This window comes from Ruditapes philippinarum, unplaced genomic scaffold, assembly GCF_026571515.1.
Source record: "Ruditapes philippinarum isolate M1 unplaced genomic scaffold, ASM2657151v2 ctg455_1_1_1_1, whole genome shotgun sequence".
Lineage (NCBI taxonomy): Eukaryota > Metazoa > Mollusca > Bivalvia > Venerida > Veneridae > Ruditapes > Ruditapes philippinarum.
Window position 1 is genome coordinate 61,159 of NW_026863235.1, and position 19,158 is coordinate 80,316.

Consider the following 19,158-nt stretch of genomic DNA (forward strand, 5'->3'; position numbering starts at 1 on the left):
TCATCAAGTTATATATTCACATGTATGGCCAATTACAGGGCCCAAACTTCAAACCGGATTCTTGGATTGTTTTTTTTTTCAACAGACACCTGTAGGTTACATTTGTATTGTTACATAGTGGCCTCGTTCCTTAACACCAAAACCTGTTACGGATATTGCCTTCAAATCGCACCAGTACACCAACATATATCGACCCAATATATTTAATACATTTTACTTAGTCCTTTACCATGCACACCATACCTTAAACTAAGCACCTTGATCGAACATGTACGAATTGAGTGGTACTGTATGTGCCCTGTATTTTCTTACATACACCACAAGTAGGGTCTGAAAAGATACAGGTGCCCGTTATTGGGAGGAATGTTTTAGTGTGTGTGTGGATATGCGTGCGTGCGTGTGAATCACTTATTCCTCACAGCTATGGTTTTGAGGCCTGCTGTTGGAAACTTCAAATTCTTCCGTGAAAATAAGCTGTCGATCTGGTATACGGAATATCAGTGGCTTCTTGTTGACGTCATCCTGCACATGCAAGACCTTTACACTTTGTCTGTGTGACTTAAATTGAATTGATATTAGTGTAAACTTGCCTGACATTAAGATTTTATTAATAGATTAAAAAACACATCAAGACAAAAACACCACATGTGATCTTTAGACATATTATACATTTAACGGATTTGAAAACTTCAATCTTGGCATTAGATCTAAATATAAATTTTCTTTTAGAATTTACTTTGTGGAATAGTTGTGATTCCATGAATCTTTACCTTTTCCTATTTATCTAAGCTGATAGAGATAGTACTGAAACATCATTGTATTTTATTGACGACTGACCAATCCTGGCCATTGCCAACCAACAAAATCAGGTGAAGTTATACTCTGACCCAGCTGACCTTGGTTCATATCCGGGGCTGAAAAATTCTGCCACTCCCTTTGAAACTAGCAGTCCGTTCTCGTGTAATAAAACTGCAGGCCAGACGACATAAACAAATTCTGGACCGGAAGTTACGTAAGGTTTGAACTTCATTGAACTATTTTCATCTGTAAAATCCAATGCGATTGGTGGATCTTGAAACTGCATTAACCACGTGATTTCCGTACACATATCAAGGAAAGATCTGATTGGTGGTCTCTGGGTGCGTTGATGAGCTCTGACTACGATATTCATTTCTAACAGCGAAACAACATCTTGTCTAATGACCTAAAGTGTGAAATACGTAAATGTGTGAAACATTAAACATATGCCCTTTAAATATGTACGTTAGATAAGCACGCGTTAATTATAACTCAATAATGTATCACAGTATGGGTAATATGTAAGTAGCTTTTCAAATTATTTTATTCATTATATACTATATTTAATGTACTCGTAAATACACTAAATGTAGATACTTTGAATAAAGTATTTTTACTTAATTTGGTAAAACAGTAATTCTAACTTTCGAAAGGATAGCTAGATCTTTATATTTTCAATCACACATAATTCAATAGTAGCAAATATTTTAAGAATACCGTTTGTTTGAGAATACCTTCTGAATATATGGTAAAGTATACGCTGCTCCCCTTTTCAGGAGTTCTTTGATTCTTAGTCGGATGACAGGTTGACACGTGTCTATGTTGTATTGTGAAGACATGGTAAGAAGTTGAAGTAAAGCAATGCCTTGTTTCCAGTAAAATTCCCGACAGTTATCATAACAATACTGGAAATAAGAAAATATATTCAAAGCTACCATTCATAATGGTACAGACATCAAATCGATGTCGGTTTCTATATCGGGTCGATGTTGGATAATATTGTAACAATAATAAATGCAGAATAAGGATAATGTCGGCTGCTCATGTCGGATCGACGTCAAGCCGACACCGGCCCGATAGTTGCATATATCATGACCGGTCCGAAGTCAAACTAGCATGTGCCTGCTTTTAGCAACCTGATATATGCTTTTGTTATACATGATTGTTTTATTTGTTTAAGTCTTTTTTAATATCTTATTGTGGCTGTACAGGTTAGTAATACGTGCCATTCTATACATTATTTCAAGCAAATGATTAGAATCTTAAAACTAGATGAACAGCCCTAATGAAAACGGCTCTTCCAGGGTTCAAAAACGCACCGATGATGAACAAGTAATTTGAAGACTAATCACGGAGGCACATGTCTTATACTGCATATTTGGATATGTAAAACAAAATTACGTTTCTAGATAAGTGGTCGTATCTTTCTAATGCTATCCCATACTACGGAAAGTAAAGGCAGATGATCGAGGAATGGCTAGGGTTGGGAACTGCAGACGCACGGAAAATTGTATGACCTACTCTCATATTCTGCGTGTTAAACATAAAAGAAATGATTCATTGCATTTTATATGACAAGTTGTCTTACCTTAAGTATATCTCGAAGCTTTTCTACTATTTCTCTGTCAGTATATTTTCGGATAAGTTTATTTCTTGAAGATAAATACATCTCTTGCCATTGATTCTCAAACACGCCGACGAGAGATTCAGCTATATGTTTTGCACGGTTGTAGCTCGTGATTTCAACGACATGAGGGTTGTATTTTTGGAGCCAGGCTGTTGTAGCTTCCGATAATCTGTAATAATATATGAGCCGCGTCACGACAAAACCAACATAGTGCGTTTGCGACCAGCATGGATCCAGACCAGCCTGCGCATCCGCGCAGTCTGATCAGGATCCATGCTGTTCGCTTAGCAACCTATTACAAATAGAGAAACTGAAAGCGAACAGCATGGATCCTGATCAGACTGCGCGGATGCGCAGGCTGGTCTTGATCCATGCTGGTCGCAAACCCATTATGTTGGTTTTGTCGTGACGCGGCTCATACCATCTTACGTTAGGTTGCAAAAGTAGTAAATGGGGACACTAGAAATAGGGCTTATCAAATTTGAATATACGTTAAACATAAATTCAGGTTGAAAGGAAGTAATATATATGGCAACGATAAAATAATTTCCTTTTTGCGGATTCTGTTTAGTGAACACTATTTAAATCTTGATAAGTAGCTGTATAGCATTTCTTAAAGTGACCGTATTATTTTCAAGAAGAGTATAAAGATATTCTATTTACATGTATTGAGTATTTTAAAATGTTTACACTGGGGTTATAGTTGCCGCATTAGTGTCACTATTTGAATTTTGTAGTTTCTGTATAGACTTGCTAAAATAAAGTGATTTTGTATAATGTTTTACATCATTTTTCTTTTTTTGCCATTGTGTCCGGTTTCATTTATTATTTATTATTGCTTTATAAATCAGACGAGGAAACGCCGTTGTAAGTCACATGACTGATGCGTCGTACTTACTTATCTTCATATTTTTTCTTCACATGTCTTATCCTCGTGTATCTTTCATCAATTCTTTCATTTTTCTTGATCATAGAGAGCTGAAATAAATATTATAGCATTCGTGCATACGTGTGTTTCTATCTATAAGTGTACAATTGAATATATTACCGAGATGATCATTAAAACTAGTCCTTGTACTGGAAACTCAAATAATAAAACAATATGAAATTCCACTATTAAGATTACTGTTCTTAACTGAACAATATTTATCGGAATTAGTAGTATTTTATCTTTTAAGACATTGATGGATAAAGAGATGAAGCCAAGAAAAAAAAAACACCCTCAATATCAATTAAATCCGTAGAAAAACGGCACCAAACTCTTCCTTAATTAGCCCAGCTTAACAGATAACCATTTAGACACAAACAATGCAAACGCGTTCCCGTTTATTCCATTTCAAACAAAACATAACTTACATAATTTCCAAGTTTTTCTTCAACTTTGTTAATCATCTTAGATCCCTCGTCTATTCTATCAAACGCTATGTTTTCATGTTCAAACCTTTGTTTAAACATTCGTATTTGAATCCTCAAATGGTTCCCTAACTCTCGTAGATGTCCTTTAAACGCTTCAAGGTCACCGGAAGTGGTCAGTTTGAATCGTTCAAATTCACTCAGATCTTCCTGTTTCATATTAGTACTCATTTTAATTTAATATATTATTATTCCATCAAATTCTGTTTTCTTTTCCAGTTTGTATATGTTCTGAAAAATACTCTACTTTTATTTCACTACGGAACATGTTCCGTTCTCTTGAATGTTGATATGTTCCTCGGATTCACATTTTTAAACCGTTCATTGCGAAACAATTTTTAAGCAAAACAACATTAGTATGACTCCCGGCAAGCAAAGATAAATACCGCGTTCCTTTCAAAAAGTGGCATGAATTGGTTTGTTAGGTTAGCGTATTAACTAGACAATCGAGTAGAAAATAAAGACATATCAGGTAGTGTAATCTTATACTTTACTTAACATTTACATGATTTATAAAAACATTGGCATTTTCCCTTACATAGATAAGACGTTTTAAAGTCTAAATCAATAATTTTGTACTGTCTTTTAAGTCACTATTGTTTTAAAAATCAAAATCCAATGGACTGAGGTACGTAAATACAAAGTAACTTTGTTCCATGAGTAATGTGGTTATTTCCCTTCCAATAGGCATGCTCGTAATATAACGTGAACTGTGTTATTTAAAGAGGAATTCGAAATTCATGCAAATTAGACAAGCACTAGCGAATTATCAAATAATTTGGTGTTTTTGTTTGTTTGTTGTTGCTTTTTTGTTGATGGTTTTTTTTTGTTGCTGCAGGGTGTAGCTTAATTATTTAATTACAAGTGATGTCTTGGTTTTTAGAATGAAAGAAAATTACTTTATTGTTGGTTGAATATAAAGATGTTAGAGAAAAAATATTTATTGATTGCGATAATGTAAAAATTAAGAGGATACTTTTGGACAATCTGGAATAAGATACGAGTCAAATACTGTATACTAAATTTAATTAAGCCATTACATGTTTTGCTGTTCCATCCCAGGACAAATCGAACAGTTCAATAATTAAAAATGAAATTACATGTCCTGAAGTTGATGATGATAAAGCACTATGTAAATTTTCAAAATACTGTACACCAAGTAAATACTAGTGTCAGTTCAGTAAAGTAAATGTCAGGGGCGGTAAGAAACCGATATACCGCCAGTAAAGGGTCAGCTTCTGAACTGTAAATCTTTGTTGTTGAAAGCTTGTATAGACTGTTCCAAACTCATAGAGATGTAAGTCTGTTACAGATATCTGGCAAGGTAACATTACAAGGAAAATGTTAAAAAGTGCACTTAGTTTTGTTATAAAAGTTTAAAAAATCGCTGGACAACAATTTCATATCTCCACTGTGAAACTAATATGGATTAAGATCAAGTTTAAAGTGAATTTGTCTATAATGGAAGATCATTGTGTTGATAGTATTCAGTATCATATGTGACAAAAACCAAAATATACATGTATATAATGAATTGTTGTAGAACAAAATACATTTTCAGTAATCATTAAACGACAAGAAATGAACGATCTAACACTCATATGAGAATCAATTAAAAACAACAACGCATTATATAACTTTTTATTTTTTTATTTTAATTCATATTCAACAAATGAAAAAAAATATAGCGATGCATATTAAAGAAATATTCAAACAATACAAGCACACTTATTTTTAAACAATAATGTTCGTGGTACTTTGATTGAACAGAAATATCAAGATCTGAATCAGTGTCAACAGAGCCTCGATTTGAAATTTTAAAATCAATAAAATTAAATTGAACGTCAACTGTTCAATTAAACCATAAAACAATTTATGATTTTCTTTTTTCTTTCACAACATTTTCCGAATCTTCTGAATATATCAATTGTTTCTCAGGGCATATGATGTGTGTCGTTCATTTTTTTTCTGGAATATCCAGTATCTTAATATGAACATACCTACCCTTTATTAAACAGATTTATTACAGAGAAAACAGCAATGTTTTCGATCAATATATTCAATTTTAAACTAAAATTAAGCTATCTTAGCAGTACTTGCTTATCACCTTTTTAACAGCAATACTTATATTTATATATTTATTATTTGACTAATATGAAGATGCGGAAATCTTTTTATAGCCATAGCCATGGCATAAAACAAATGTTTAACTGTTTTCATTCCATATAAATAATGATGAACCATTTATTACCTCGTACAAATGACTGAAGATAACACTTACTAAAAGCACAGATCTATACCTACATACAAAAACGTGCAATTTTATCAGAAATCATAAATTCCCTGTCCAGTGCAAGTGCTTCAACGTGCAGTTCGAAACTTATCACGTGACAGTTTCTTGTCATGACGTCATAAAACATAAAACGACATAGACATAGAACATTTTCAAGAATACGGAGAGAAAGCAGCGTTTCCCTTTTATAGCTGTAAAGATTTGTCATTCATCTGTTATGAAGTCGTTATGTACGGACAAACAACATCATTACAACAACAAAACAACAACAGAATATCAACGGAGCATTTAAACTAACAGCAATTGAGAAGATCATAACTGTGCAGTAGTTCTAGTTCAAAAGAGAAATACAAATTTTGTTTTCATCTATTTCAGACTTCCGGTATACAAAATCGTCTGCTGCAAGTGATTAATTCGCGCCATTTATTCAATCCAACTGCCCTGAAAAGTCTTATAAGTAATATATGAGGCAATATAGCTGTCTCTAAAGCCGTGCCTTATTTACTGATATGTTGATGAACACCATTTACCCATCTTACTTAAAACATTATAAAAACATAATGTTATGTTTATATACATGTATATAAATCACAATATGGCTGTATCACAGTTTTCAAAAAGCATAAACACGAAAAGTTATTCCCCTATATTGAAGCCCTCCCATGACTTGTGGCATAAGTCTCTAATAAATGTCTTATTGCAAGCTCCATTTTAGATAGTTTCTTTAGCATGTTGCCAATTTCTCGTGAAAGCGCGTTCGATGGAACATCCGGTGAGAACGAACGCCTTGGTAAATTGTCGTCTGTACCCTCGTGATCTGGTGACCCGCCCGCGTTCATGGCCTTCGTAATCTCCTCGTGCAGACGGTTCACGCGGATTTTTAGCGGGAGCATGTCATTCTCCATTTTGTTCAAGATACTGGTCCGGTCGATAATAAGTCTGAAAGAGAAATTGAATGGTAATATTTACAGTCTATAATTCAGCAGAAGATTTAAGAATGAGTTGCTTTTCTAAAATGATACACCAAGACAGACTGATTAGTATAAACACTGGCAGTATTTACTTTAAGAGAATAAAAGAAAATCACCAGTGTTATTAGTCTACATGTTAATATTGTTATATAAAAAGATATGTGAATATTCATACAAAATTACCACGTGACATATAACCAATTTTGTCGTCTTAATCACTCGATTATAAGTAGCATGATTACATAGTTGGATGTCAACAAATCTTATCTATCATGTCTGATTGGGCTGTAATCAAATCATTATTGTCTGTATAAGGTCATCCTTTACAACTCGATATATTGGCGTTCATAGCGTCTTATTGTGAAATCCCAGACGACATTTGTAATCAAAGTCTGCACCAGTAAATTTGAGATGTCTTTGGGAATGAAAATGAGGTTACAAAACAAATTTCTACACAAAAATGTTATGCTTGATTTTATAGTTTTCAGAAAACACTTTTGGTCATTCTGAATCCAGTAAAAATTAAGGCACAAGAGTTATCAAGTTCATTTTCACGGCTCTAAAATTGGTCGGATGGCATTGACCCTTGGTTACTCGAAGATTTGTAGCATGCGAGTGGATAAGGAAGGTAACAAAATGTAATGTCAACTGAATCATAAGAAAGACAAAGTTCTATCAAAAAGATATAATCTATGCATAAGGTTCGTCCTATAATGGAAACATTGCCACTTACTGTTGAAAATGTGTCACCATCGTCCCTATTTGCTTCAGTTTATCAAGGAACTCTTTCTGTTCCTGCCTATCAGCTTCCGGTAGCTCATCGCCGGACCCGTCAAACTTGTCGCCGCTGTCTTGTCGCCGCTCGAACTCGGGTCTCGATATGGAAATATCTTCGATCTGTACTGAAAGAACCTGGTCATGGAGTTTACCAATCTCACCCTGAAGTTCCTCCAGACTCCGACGATAATTTGTTACTTCACGTTGTTTCCGTTTTACCGAACTGAAAAAAAATGGATGCATGGTAGCCTTAACTCTAACGCTGGCATAAGGTAATAAATTTCACCTTTTAAACAGTACATCTTTAAAATTGAAGTAAATTAAAATATTGTTGGATTTATAAAAGGTACATACATTTACATAACACAAGTGAAAAGGGGTTATAAAACTAGCAATGACATTATATCATTAGAAATGGTTGTGTTCAAACCCCACCGCAACACCAACCTCCCCCGAGTTTTATGTTCACGCCTGTACTTATGCACTTTATCAATAAATATCTTCTGTTGATCAATAGTCTTGATCACCTACCTCGAAGTCTCGGCGAAACTTTTTAATTTTGTATTTATATTTTCTTTCGTTTTCTGCAGTTTTGTTTTACAGCTGTGAACAATCATTTGAGCGTCAGTTTCCTGCTGTCCCACGGTGAACTCCCGATCGTTATCGTCATCTGTAAACCCTCGACAGAATTTTGAAATTTCACGTTCAAGCTCTCTAAAATTCCTCCGCCAGTTTGACATATCGTCTGCTTGTCTAAAATAGAAATACTATAAGGGTAATCTGCTATTAACTAGAACTATTTACGGTAGAGAGCATTTCTGGTACGTTTCATGTCGATTGTGTTTTGGACTCCACTGCATATCTATCAGTTTAAAGATGCCGAGCTGATCTATGTAAGAAATTATTTTTAGGCTTTTGGACCTCAATGGAGTTCCTTTAATATCAAGTTTTCATACTATTCCACTGAAACGGAATATATATGATGCCACTAGTTTGTCACTAGAGCTCCACTGAGGGGTAAAGGCCTAAAATGTGAAATTTGAAATTCTTACATAGATTGACTCGGACGCTTAAAGTGGTAAAACACTGAAAAGATAATCAAGAAATATACTAAGAATAAAATTGAACAATGATTTATTTGTTTATGCAATTCTCAGTCCGATTTGTGTTAAATACCTTTTAACGCTTTTCATTTTGGGCTCATTTTGCACAATTAAGCTCATTATTCTGGAACAAAACGGATTGAGCGAATGACCACTAGTTTAAGGTCCTGGCACAACAATTTCGTTAAAGTTATTCAAATGTTGTTATGTCTAAAATGTCAATGGAATCCCTTTAATTAACATGTTAGAAAACGTGGAAAGTTTACATATGATGATATCATTATCGATGATATATCAGATATCATTATTGTCGATATATCTTTTTTTCATATTATGATCATACAGACATGTTAAAATTTATTGATTATTAACTGTTTAACCCGGAAGCAACAAACACTTTATTTATTTACAATCATTATTTATTATTATTTTATGAACAAGGAATTATTCAAATTGAAATACCTAAATAAATCTTGTGACTTTGATTTTAAAATTTGTACCCCACCAGCAACACTAGTTATCATGTTCAATAAATCTTTCGTCGGCAATATTTCGGCGTCGTCGGAGTTCCTGTGTATCGCCGGCGTGTCGTGGTAATGTCCAAGGACCATGTAATGTAAATTGTTTATTGAAGACATTAGACTTTCCACGTCGGACCGGATGTGGGACCGAACCTCCTCTTTGTCGTGAAGTAACCTGAATTAAAAGAAACAGATTTGATTTTGGAATACAAATGTTTCAGTCAATGAATATAACAAAATGTTAATAACGTTTTTTCCTAGACAGAAATTTCCTGTTGACTTGTTGGATGCATTTTCAGGCAACTGACTAATTAGTAGGTGTGCAAATGTATTAAAAACAAAAAAAAGTTTCAAAGCATTTAGATGTTAAATTATAAATAATGGTAATTAAAATGTTCACTTTAGGTTATGAATGATTCAGCTTTTTATACAGGAAGGTTCAAAGCCCCTTCCCTTATTTTTGCTGTTGATGCAAAATGGGGAAAAATAATGCATATTGAATTTAGCGGAAACTGAATTATTTTGAAATGACCGAGGAACAGCACTAAAACGGCCATTGCTGCACAAGGGAAAAGACCCTAAAAAGCCCTGAATACGAAACTTTAAAGGTTTGTTTTTGCATTATAAGTATTTAGTGCCCCCACCCAAAGAATAACGATAGATGTATCGCTTACATTGCCAGATTTTTCTTCATTCCGCTTTCTAACTCAATAATCTTTTCTTCCATATCTTTCTTTTCTGTTCTATATCTGTTTAAATGAAGGAAATGTAAATTTAAATATACATGTCTATAGTTCAGGTATTTGATTTAAGCAATATTTAATTAATAATTACAGTATTTGCATGGAATTATTAAGTACAACGAATTAAGAACATTTTCAGGAAAATTATTTGTCCTAAAAACTAGTTTTTTAGGAGTATGAAAAAAGGGGAAAAAAGGAAAAAAGGCGCGAATTCAAAATTGTAAACGCAAATATCGGTATTAAATTTAAATGAATTACATATAAATACTGTTTTTTATGAATAAGATAACTATTAACGTGTTATTCTTACAAAAAAGCCAATAAAAATACATCAACTTTTTTTAATGTGTTTATTTAAGGTCGCCGCCGGGAGGCCATATGGGCGACCGTACACTCAAGTCGGGCCATCCTAGAGCATCCCGCCGAGATTTTTTCGTCAACAAAAGAAATATGAACTATTTATTTAAAAGGTTTCTAAGAAGAAGACGATATATCAGAAAATAATCTTAATAAAGTAAAATAATTCACAGGAACAGAAAAAAATACGTGTATTTGCTGTTGCTAAGAAGATATCACTCGTAGATAAATATATATTTTTTTAATTTTACTTACCTTTCCTCTAGACGTTCTACTTGTTTGCCTTTAGCTTTTGTAAGAATCGGCTGAACACCCTTAATTCTGCAAAAATAAATAAGTAAAATGAAATAAATAAATAAATAAATAATAAAAAATAAAGAGAAATAAAAAAATAGAAAGATAGATAAATAAATAAATATATAAATAAATGATAAAAAATAAAGAGAAATAAATAAATAGATAAATAAAAAGGTAAATAATAAAAAATAAAGAGAAGTAAATAAATAGATAATAAATAAATAAATGGAAATAAAATTCATAAAAGTATATGACTAATATTGACAAAGGCTGTCAATAACCTGAATATATACGCACAGAGCAAAATAGAGAGGACATAATTTACTTACGTAATAATGACCCACTTAATTTCCTTAAGTTTTTAGGCCAATAAAGAAATGTAATTATAAACCTATATAATTATATTGCAAACAAACGATTTATTATGAAAATACAGCATTTTAATCCATGTATCGTCTGCAAATTGGAGACACATTACAATTGGACTACACGAATACACAAATCTGGAAAAGAGGTGACCCCTCGGAAGCACACAAACATCTATAAACAGTCTTACTTGCTCATGCGACCACTTGTATTTAGCGACCTTTGTCTTATGCGACCACTGTCAATTCCCCACCAATATGAAAATTGCAGACTCGGTTTGAGTCTGTTTATAAGAATTTATGAAAAAGTGGAAAATCTCTCACGCTCTCTAGCACCGGCTTAATCGGTATTTAAAATTCATGCTGAAATCAATGGTTTCGAAGGACCAGAAAAATATAGCAACCCTGAAGTGAAGTACGGGGCAACTTTTTTACAGCTGCCTAACGGCACTTGGCACTTGTTGTTGTGAAGTAAAGGCGTGATCCCTCGTAAGCACCGAAAACAACAATAAAATGAGAAAATTGCAAAACTGAATATATTTTAAACTAGTTAATACAGATGAAGACATGAAAAGTTGACACAACTTTACGATACTAACCTTTCGTTTTCCCTTCGTAGTTCGGAAGAATTTTTGTTAAGTCTTTTAATTTCTTCCATTAATCTGCAATGTCACCAACATTTTGATTATATATAATGCCGGAAATTTTGTTTAAAATAAATTTATTACTGACGCATTATCAAATGTCTACAATAGATATGTAACTATTATCCTGAAACTTCTTGTTTAACCAGAATAAAGATTGTCTTAACGGATATAACTAGAATTTAAGTAGAATATAACTTACTGATAATACTACAGCATTTTAACAAAACATCTTTTTATCAAAATATTTTTCTGTATGCTGCTTACTTTTGTGGCCATTTTCTAATTTATTTATCACGTTTAAGTTTATTTACTATTTACTTTATTGTCAAGAAGATTAGGTAACTTCTCGAACCTTTTTACATTAAACAATTTATTATCCCACTTCGCCCCACCCCCAATATTTCTGTCATTATCTAAACGGTGTATTTTTCAAGACCAATCAATCAATACGAATTTAGAAAATTTGGCTTGATCGAATCTATTCATAAGCTGTAGTTGTAAAAGGCAATACCAGTTTTTGAAATAATGATAATTAGAAACCAGGAAAAATTAATAGAATAAATTAGGATGATATAAATAAACAATTTATGCTAGCATAACAATTCCTAACATTCATTTTTAAGTGTTAGTATTATAAAACTTGGAGTCGCTTACACAACAATGCAATCAAGCAATGTAATCAAACATTATACTGTGTGTTAAAATGCAATATCATAAATTTACAATCAACTTCTGGTGTGCAGTCCATATTGTCTAAACATGATTTCTAAGTCTCAAACCTTGAAGTATATACTTAATTCAAATCTTATACAATACTTGTATACTTCACTTTTCTTGTCAATGTCTGTGCCACATTTATTATTATTTACAAACCTCATTTGTTCTCTTTGTTGCTGAACTTTCTGTCTCTGAAATTCCTTTTCAAAGTTTCTCAATTTTAAAACAATGTCATGAAACGTTTCATCGGGTTGCATTTGTGACAAAGTCAAAATATTCACATTTTCTTTTTGCACACTTCCCTCTTTATGAGAATGGTCGGACACCATGGTATTCTCTTGCTCCTTAGAACTAAGCTGTAAATGTCTATATAGTTTCCCTATAGCTGTATTTAACATCCTCATGTCGTCTGCAGAGAGACCATTGGCGTGTTTGTGTCTACAAATTGAAAACATAACATTTAACGACATTTTGAAATAATATAGCATAATATAACGAATAAAATTAGGTTCCTTGTTAACTCGGATAACTTAACAAATGTAATTATTCCTAATGTGAAAGGACCATTATGCCTCAGAAATGCATTTATTTTTATTTTTCTCAAAATCTTTGTATTTTGGTTGTCCTGTTATAGCTCCAAAATGTTACTAAATGTCGTGTTTTGCTTCGAAATAGTAAAGTTATATTGATTTAGTATTAGATATGGAAATCAAAATACCATTTTGTTCTTTAATCAGGTGATAAGCATGTATCATGCCCTAAAACAATTATTTAAACAATGCAAAACCCAAGTCAGCCCTTTCTAAAGAAAGAGAAACTTAATTGTTTCTGAGGCGTAATGTGCCTTTCTATAATATACATTATTCATTCTTGCTTTAACATTTAATGAAATTATACTTTAACTTATTTTGTACAGAATGAAAGAATTCTGGAAAGAGAAGGTCCCTCGAGAGCAATGAATAAAATAATGTAAAGTGCAGGTCCGGTTTTTATCAAAGTGAGTCTGTTCATAAAAGCAGATGAAAAGTGCAACGTTTGTCACACACTGTAGCACCGGTTTAACAAAAATCCAATCCTCAACAATAAAAGACTAAAGATATAGTTTGTTGTTTTTTATGTATTCGACCTGTCTTGATGTTTTTGAATTCTGAATACTTCTTTTTTCACCCGTAGGTTTTACATATAATTATTAACTTTCAATTACTTCATATGAACGCTGACTGTGACCTTGATATCGCATGAATGAAAAAAAAATGTAAAGGGCACTGACTTCCAATGAAAAGTAAATAAATAACTGTTTATCTGTATATAAGATATGATTTTTAGCAAACAAATATTTCAATACGTGGAATTATATTTTGAAAGGAAATAGGTCATTTGGATTTAACGCGAAGTTAAAAGTATCGTAAAGGATTTTTTTTGTGAATTAAAAATTTGAAGATAGTGATTTTCTGTATAATCAAAAAGATATATTTTACATTATTTATAAATCAAAAATGTTTAGTCTATGTTAGTTATATTATCTTGTACACAAAAATCATACAATTTTATCCATAATTGTTGTCTTTTATAGTTCTGTATTGAAATATGCTCTGCTAAATCTAAAATATATATTAACTGTTGATATTAAATGGTCCCTTTAATGTTACTTTAATAGAGATTCCCGAGTAAATGAAGAAATAGACAATATGACAACATATTGTTAACTCATTTTTATATAAATGACTGAAAATGTTAAGAATATTGGAGACCAAATAGCCCAATATATCAAGAAATATTTAAATGTTCAAAATATATCATTCATTTCCTTTTATACAAACAACGCTTAGGTTTCGAAAGTATCAATTGATGGAAATGTATTCCTGAAACTCATAAAAGATCTTGCATAAAAAATTTTTCTCACTGTAATATCTGAGAGTAATTTAATTATACACGTATTCAATGACGTTAAAAATTATTGGCGTATTCTAAGTAAAATGTAAATATTTAACTGTTGTCACGAAAGAGAGATATAACAGCATGATATGTATCCACACCTTCTACCATGCAGACTACTTTCAAAGGAACTCATAAATACATTTCCGGTAGGCTTGGTATTGGAAACCAGTGACGATCAACCTATCAAAATATTTGTATTTGTACGGCCTTCACATGCCATAAACGCAACGCCTTTTCAACGGAAGCAAATATAGAAAAACATCTTTCAAAAAAACATCGCCGCACCATTAAAACGTCTTTCACCAATATTGTAATTCTTGAATGCGTCTTTCGTTTGCATGTAGAGTATATCGAATTGCGTATTGAATCAAAATTTTCGGTACATTAAATTTTGAGCAAAAGAGATACGTTGTATGAAAATTGTATAGGGAGTCTAGATTTTGACATTTTGTATATAGAAAAAAAATCAATCAAAATTATGATCAATAATAATGGTAAAGGATTATTTACATAAAAAATAACTCACTGGTAAGTGTTTTTTATAAAATTATAAAATGGTTTAACCCAAATTTTGATGATAATATACTTTCCCCCCGGATATCTGATACTCTGCCCTATTTTTGCCTTTTTTATATTTAAACCCAAAAGAAAGCAAAACCGTTTTTTGAAAGTAAATTTTTGGGTTTTCCCCTTTTTCCATTTTTGCCCCACCATTTTTTTTTTTTTTTTTTTTTTAGAAATTTTTTTTTATTTTTTTTTTTTTATTTTTAAAGGTTTTGGGGGTTTTTTTTTTTGTTTTTATTTCCCCTTTTTTTTTTTTCTTTTTTTTTGAACAAAATACCCTTTTATAGCACTTTTGTTTCATTCAGATATTTCACTCAAAAATTTAGTTTATTAATAATACATTTTTGCTTTACTATGTTACTTTTTAAATGCATGAAATCACATGTAAAATTTACGACTAACAGAAAAAATTTAACCCCTTTCAGCATAGATGGGGCCCCCACGATGGTTTTAGTTTGAGGAAATTTGGCATTACGTCCTGGCAAAATTGGAAGAGGTTTATACTAATAGAACAACTCTTGATAAAAATCTCTATTTTGTCGCTTAGCATTTTCCAAAGAATTTTGTTAGATTCCTTTGTTCGACGATTCTGCTACTTTGGAATATTTAGAATCCTATTACGAATTTACAATAAGAAACAAAAAAAAGAGTAAAACAGGAACTTACGAAGTTGTCGCCCCTGAAGCAGCTGCTTGGTCATTGTCACTCTTTGGGGCGATATAGAAAGTGCGATCCTTGACTGTGTGACTTATACCTGGCAAGGTGTGACGGGGAACTTGTTCTGAACCATGCAGTAACTGGAATGAATAACATCCATGGTATAATATTTAATATATCAATATTTCATGCTTGAAAACAAGTTCATGGTTGTATTCGATTTTGTTCAAGACTTTTTTTAAACATCTGTCACAGTCTTTTAAAAAATGTTACATACTTATTACGGATTTTTTACGTATAATGTGCTATTCCCACGGTTTACGCAATTAGATTACTTTTTTTCTACCAAACGGTACTAAACATTTTTTTAAATAAACGAAAACTAAAAACTAGATTTTTTAAATAATTATGATATACCAGCTTACAAACATGAATCTATATTGTTGTCCTCTATGTTATATACCTATTTTTTGTTTTGTGAAAGCATCATTTTTTGTTTTGTGAAAGCATCACAGTGATCCATTTCTTTTATATGTTTACATATTTGATTTGCTCATGTTTTTGTATATTATACAAATTGAGTGTTATTGTAAATGAAATTGAAATATTTTCCGTGACAAAATTTAGAGCAAGTTCACCGTTGGAAATTCGCCGTTGCCGTTTAAGTTATTGGATGACCTACTATTGAGTATGGAGGTTTAAAGATGCGTTACGGATGATAATCGGAACTCTTTCATACGCACCTTCCGGGCAATGTGATTCTAGCTTTAACAATTGTTCAATTTTCGGTCTCATAAAATATTATATAATAATCAAACATTCATATCGAATTCTCAGGCAAATATGTGATGTTGATACTGATATATATTACTTAGCTTTTTCAAGTCATTATAAAATTTAAAAAAATCAAATGTATTTTTTACTAGCAATATGTCATAAAACAGTACAATAACGAAAACATACATGAACAAGAGGGCCATGATGGCCCTAGATCGCTCACCTGACTTATCAAACTCATCCAAACAATTACCTAGACAACCGTTCTGACCAAGTTTCATGACAGGTGAGTCAAAAATGTGACCACTACAGTGTTAACAAGAATTATCCATATTTGAGCAGTGCGACCTAGTTTTTTACCCAGGTGACACATATTCAAACTTGACCTAGAAATCATCAAAACAAACTTTCAGACCAATTTCCAGAATACTTGGATCTAAACAGTAGCAACTAGAGTGTTAACAAGATTTTTTTATTTTTAGCTCCGGTGACCTAGTTTCACATGCGATTTCTAACTCATCCAAGCAATTACCTAGACAAGCATCCTGACCAAGTTTGATGATAATTGAGTCGAAAATGTGACCACTAGAATGTTAACAAGGTTTTTCCATATTTGGGCGGTGTGACCTAGTTTTTCATCCAAGATGACCCAATTGTTCGAACTTGACTTAGAAATCAACAAAAACAAACTTTCAGACCAATTAACAGAATATTTGGATCACAACAGTAGCCACTAGAGTGTTAACAAGAATTTTCTATTTTTTAGCTCCTGTGACTAGTTTTTCATCCAAGATGACCCATGTTCGATTTATTCCCAGCAATGACCTAGACAAGTTTCCTGACCAAGTTTGATGACGATTAAGTCAAAATTGTGACCTCTAGAGTGTTAACAAGGTTTTTCTATTTTTAGCTCCTGTGACTTAGTTTTTCATCCGAGATGACCCATGTTCGAACTCATCCGAGCTATCACCTAGACAAGCATCATGATCAAGTTTGATGATGATTGATGCAAAAATGTGACCGCTAGAGTGTGAACAAGGTTTTTCTATTTTTAGCTCCGGTGACTTACTTTTTCATCCGAGATGACCCATATTCGAACTTATGCGAGCTATCACCTAGACAAACATCCTGACCAAGTTTGATGATGATTGAGGCAAAATTGTGACCTCTAGAGTGTTAACATGGTTTTTCTATTTTTAGCTCCGGTGACCTAGTTTTTCATCCGTGATGACCCATGTTCGAACTCATGCGAGCTTTCACCTAGACAAGCATCTTGACCAAGTTTGATGATGACTGATGCAAAAATGTGACCGCTAGAGTGTTAACAAGGTTTTACTATTTTTAGCTCCGGTGACCTACTTTTTCATTCGAGATGACCCATGTTCGAACTCATCCGAGCTATCAACTAGATAAGCATCCTGACCAAGTTTGATGATGATTGATGCAAAAATGTGACCGCTAGAGTGTTAACAAGGTTTTTCTATTTTTAGCTCTGTGACCTACTTTTTCATCCGAGATGACCCATGTTCGAACTCATCCGAGCTATAACCTAGACAAGCATCTTGACCAAGTTTGATGATGATTGATGCAAAAATGTGACCGCTAGAGTGTTAACAAGGTTTTTCTATTTTTAGCTCCGGTGACCTACTTTTTCATCCGAGATGACCCATGTTCAAACTTATCCGAGCTATCACCTAGACAAACATCCTGACCAAGTTTGATGATGATTGAGGCAAAAATGTGACCTCTAGAGTGTTAACAAGGTTTTTCTATTTCTAGCTCTTGTGACCTAGTTTCTCATCCGAGATGACCCATGTTCGAACTCATCCGAGCTATCAACTAGATAAGCATCCTGACCAAGTTTGATGATGATTGAGGCAAAAATGCGACCGCTAGAGTGTTAACAACTAAATGTGAACGGACGACGGACGGACGACGGACGGACGGACGACGGACAATCATCGATCCTAAAAGCTCACCCTGAGCATGCTCAGGTGAGCTAAAAATGTAAGTAACATAAATAGACAGGTGAATGCCTTAATAAATGTGATATCAATTACTATATGCAAGCCTAACAGACAATGCCACGACATATGGGCGGCTCTTCATAAAGACTTTAATCAAAAGGTATAATTTATGCATATTTGAACACAAATAATAAACAAGACGAACCATTTAAATCATTTTGTCGGTTTTGAAAATACTTTAATGATATCCCTTAACAAGGATCACTATCCGTTTCAGAGGTCGTATCCTAATAGTGAAAGCGATACGTTTAACTTCATTGACAGGTCTTTGACCTGGGGTCTTCAACACTGATTTACTGTCTTTGCAAAATAATAACAGCTCGTTGCGCGACATAGATATGCCTTACGCCCATTGTCAGAAATTGTCAGTAAATGAGAAGTTAATTGTGGAAGAAATTGTGCCATTGATAGAGTGTTCAATTATGCATATCTCGTTTAAAATGCAGATATTTTAGCCCACAGCCAATGCTATAAAGACTTCACTCCTTAATTATTTAGTAATCGTAAAGTGCAGTGTTTTTATTTAGAAATGTAAAAAACAGTTTAATGTAATAGGAAATGAAGTG

General features: G+C 32.9%; 2 protein-coding genes across 2 annotated transcripts in view; both read right to left on the bottom strand.

Moving 5' to 3' along the window:
* Nucleotides 1-586: 586 nt before the first annotated feature.
* LOC132721543 (uncharacterized) lies at nt 587-4,033 on the bottom strand. The gene is made up of 5 exons (XM_060705864.1): nt 3,782-4,033; nt 3,324-3,403; nt 2,387-2,594; nt 1,533-1,703; nt 587-1,204 (listed from the first exon to the last, which is right to left on the bottom strand). The coding sequence occupies exons 1-5, from the start codon at nt 4,007-4,009 to the stop codon at nt 866-868; spliced, it is 1,026 nt and encodes a 341-aa protein (XP_060561847.1). The 5' UTR covers nt 4,010-4,033; the 3' UTR covers nt 587-865.
* Nucleotides 4,034-5,500: 1,467 nt separating this feature from the next.
* LOC132721557 (uncharacterized) overlaps nt 5,501-19,158 on the bottom strand; it is a 40,348-nt gene continuing 26,690 nt past the window's right edge. The window contains exons 5-13 of the mRNA XM_060705883.1: nt 15,798-15,928; nt 12,786-13,067; nt 11,865-11,927; nt 10,859-10,924; nt 10,178-10,252; nt 9,445-9,678; nt 8,411-8,632; nt 7,836-8,102; nt 5,501-7,070 (exon numbers count right to left, since the gene is read on the bottom strand). Of these exons, the coding sequence (XP_060561866.1) occupies nt 6,776-7,070; nt 7,836-8,102; nt 8,411-8,632; nt 9,445-9,678; nt 10,178-10,252; nt 10,859-10,924; nt 11,865-11,927; nt 12,786-13,067; nt 15,798-15,928 (1,635 nt within the window). The 3' untranslated portion in view covers nt 5,501-6,775. The remainder of the gene's footprint in view (nt 7,071-7,835; nt 8,103-8,410; nt 8,633-9,444; nt 9,679-10,177; nt 10,253-10,858; nt 10,925-11,864; nt 11,928-12,785; nt 13,068-15,797; nt 15,929-19,158) is intronic.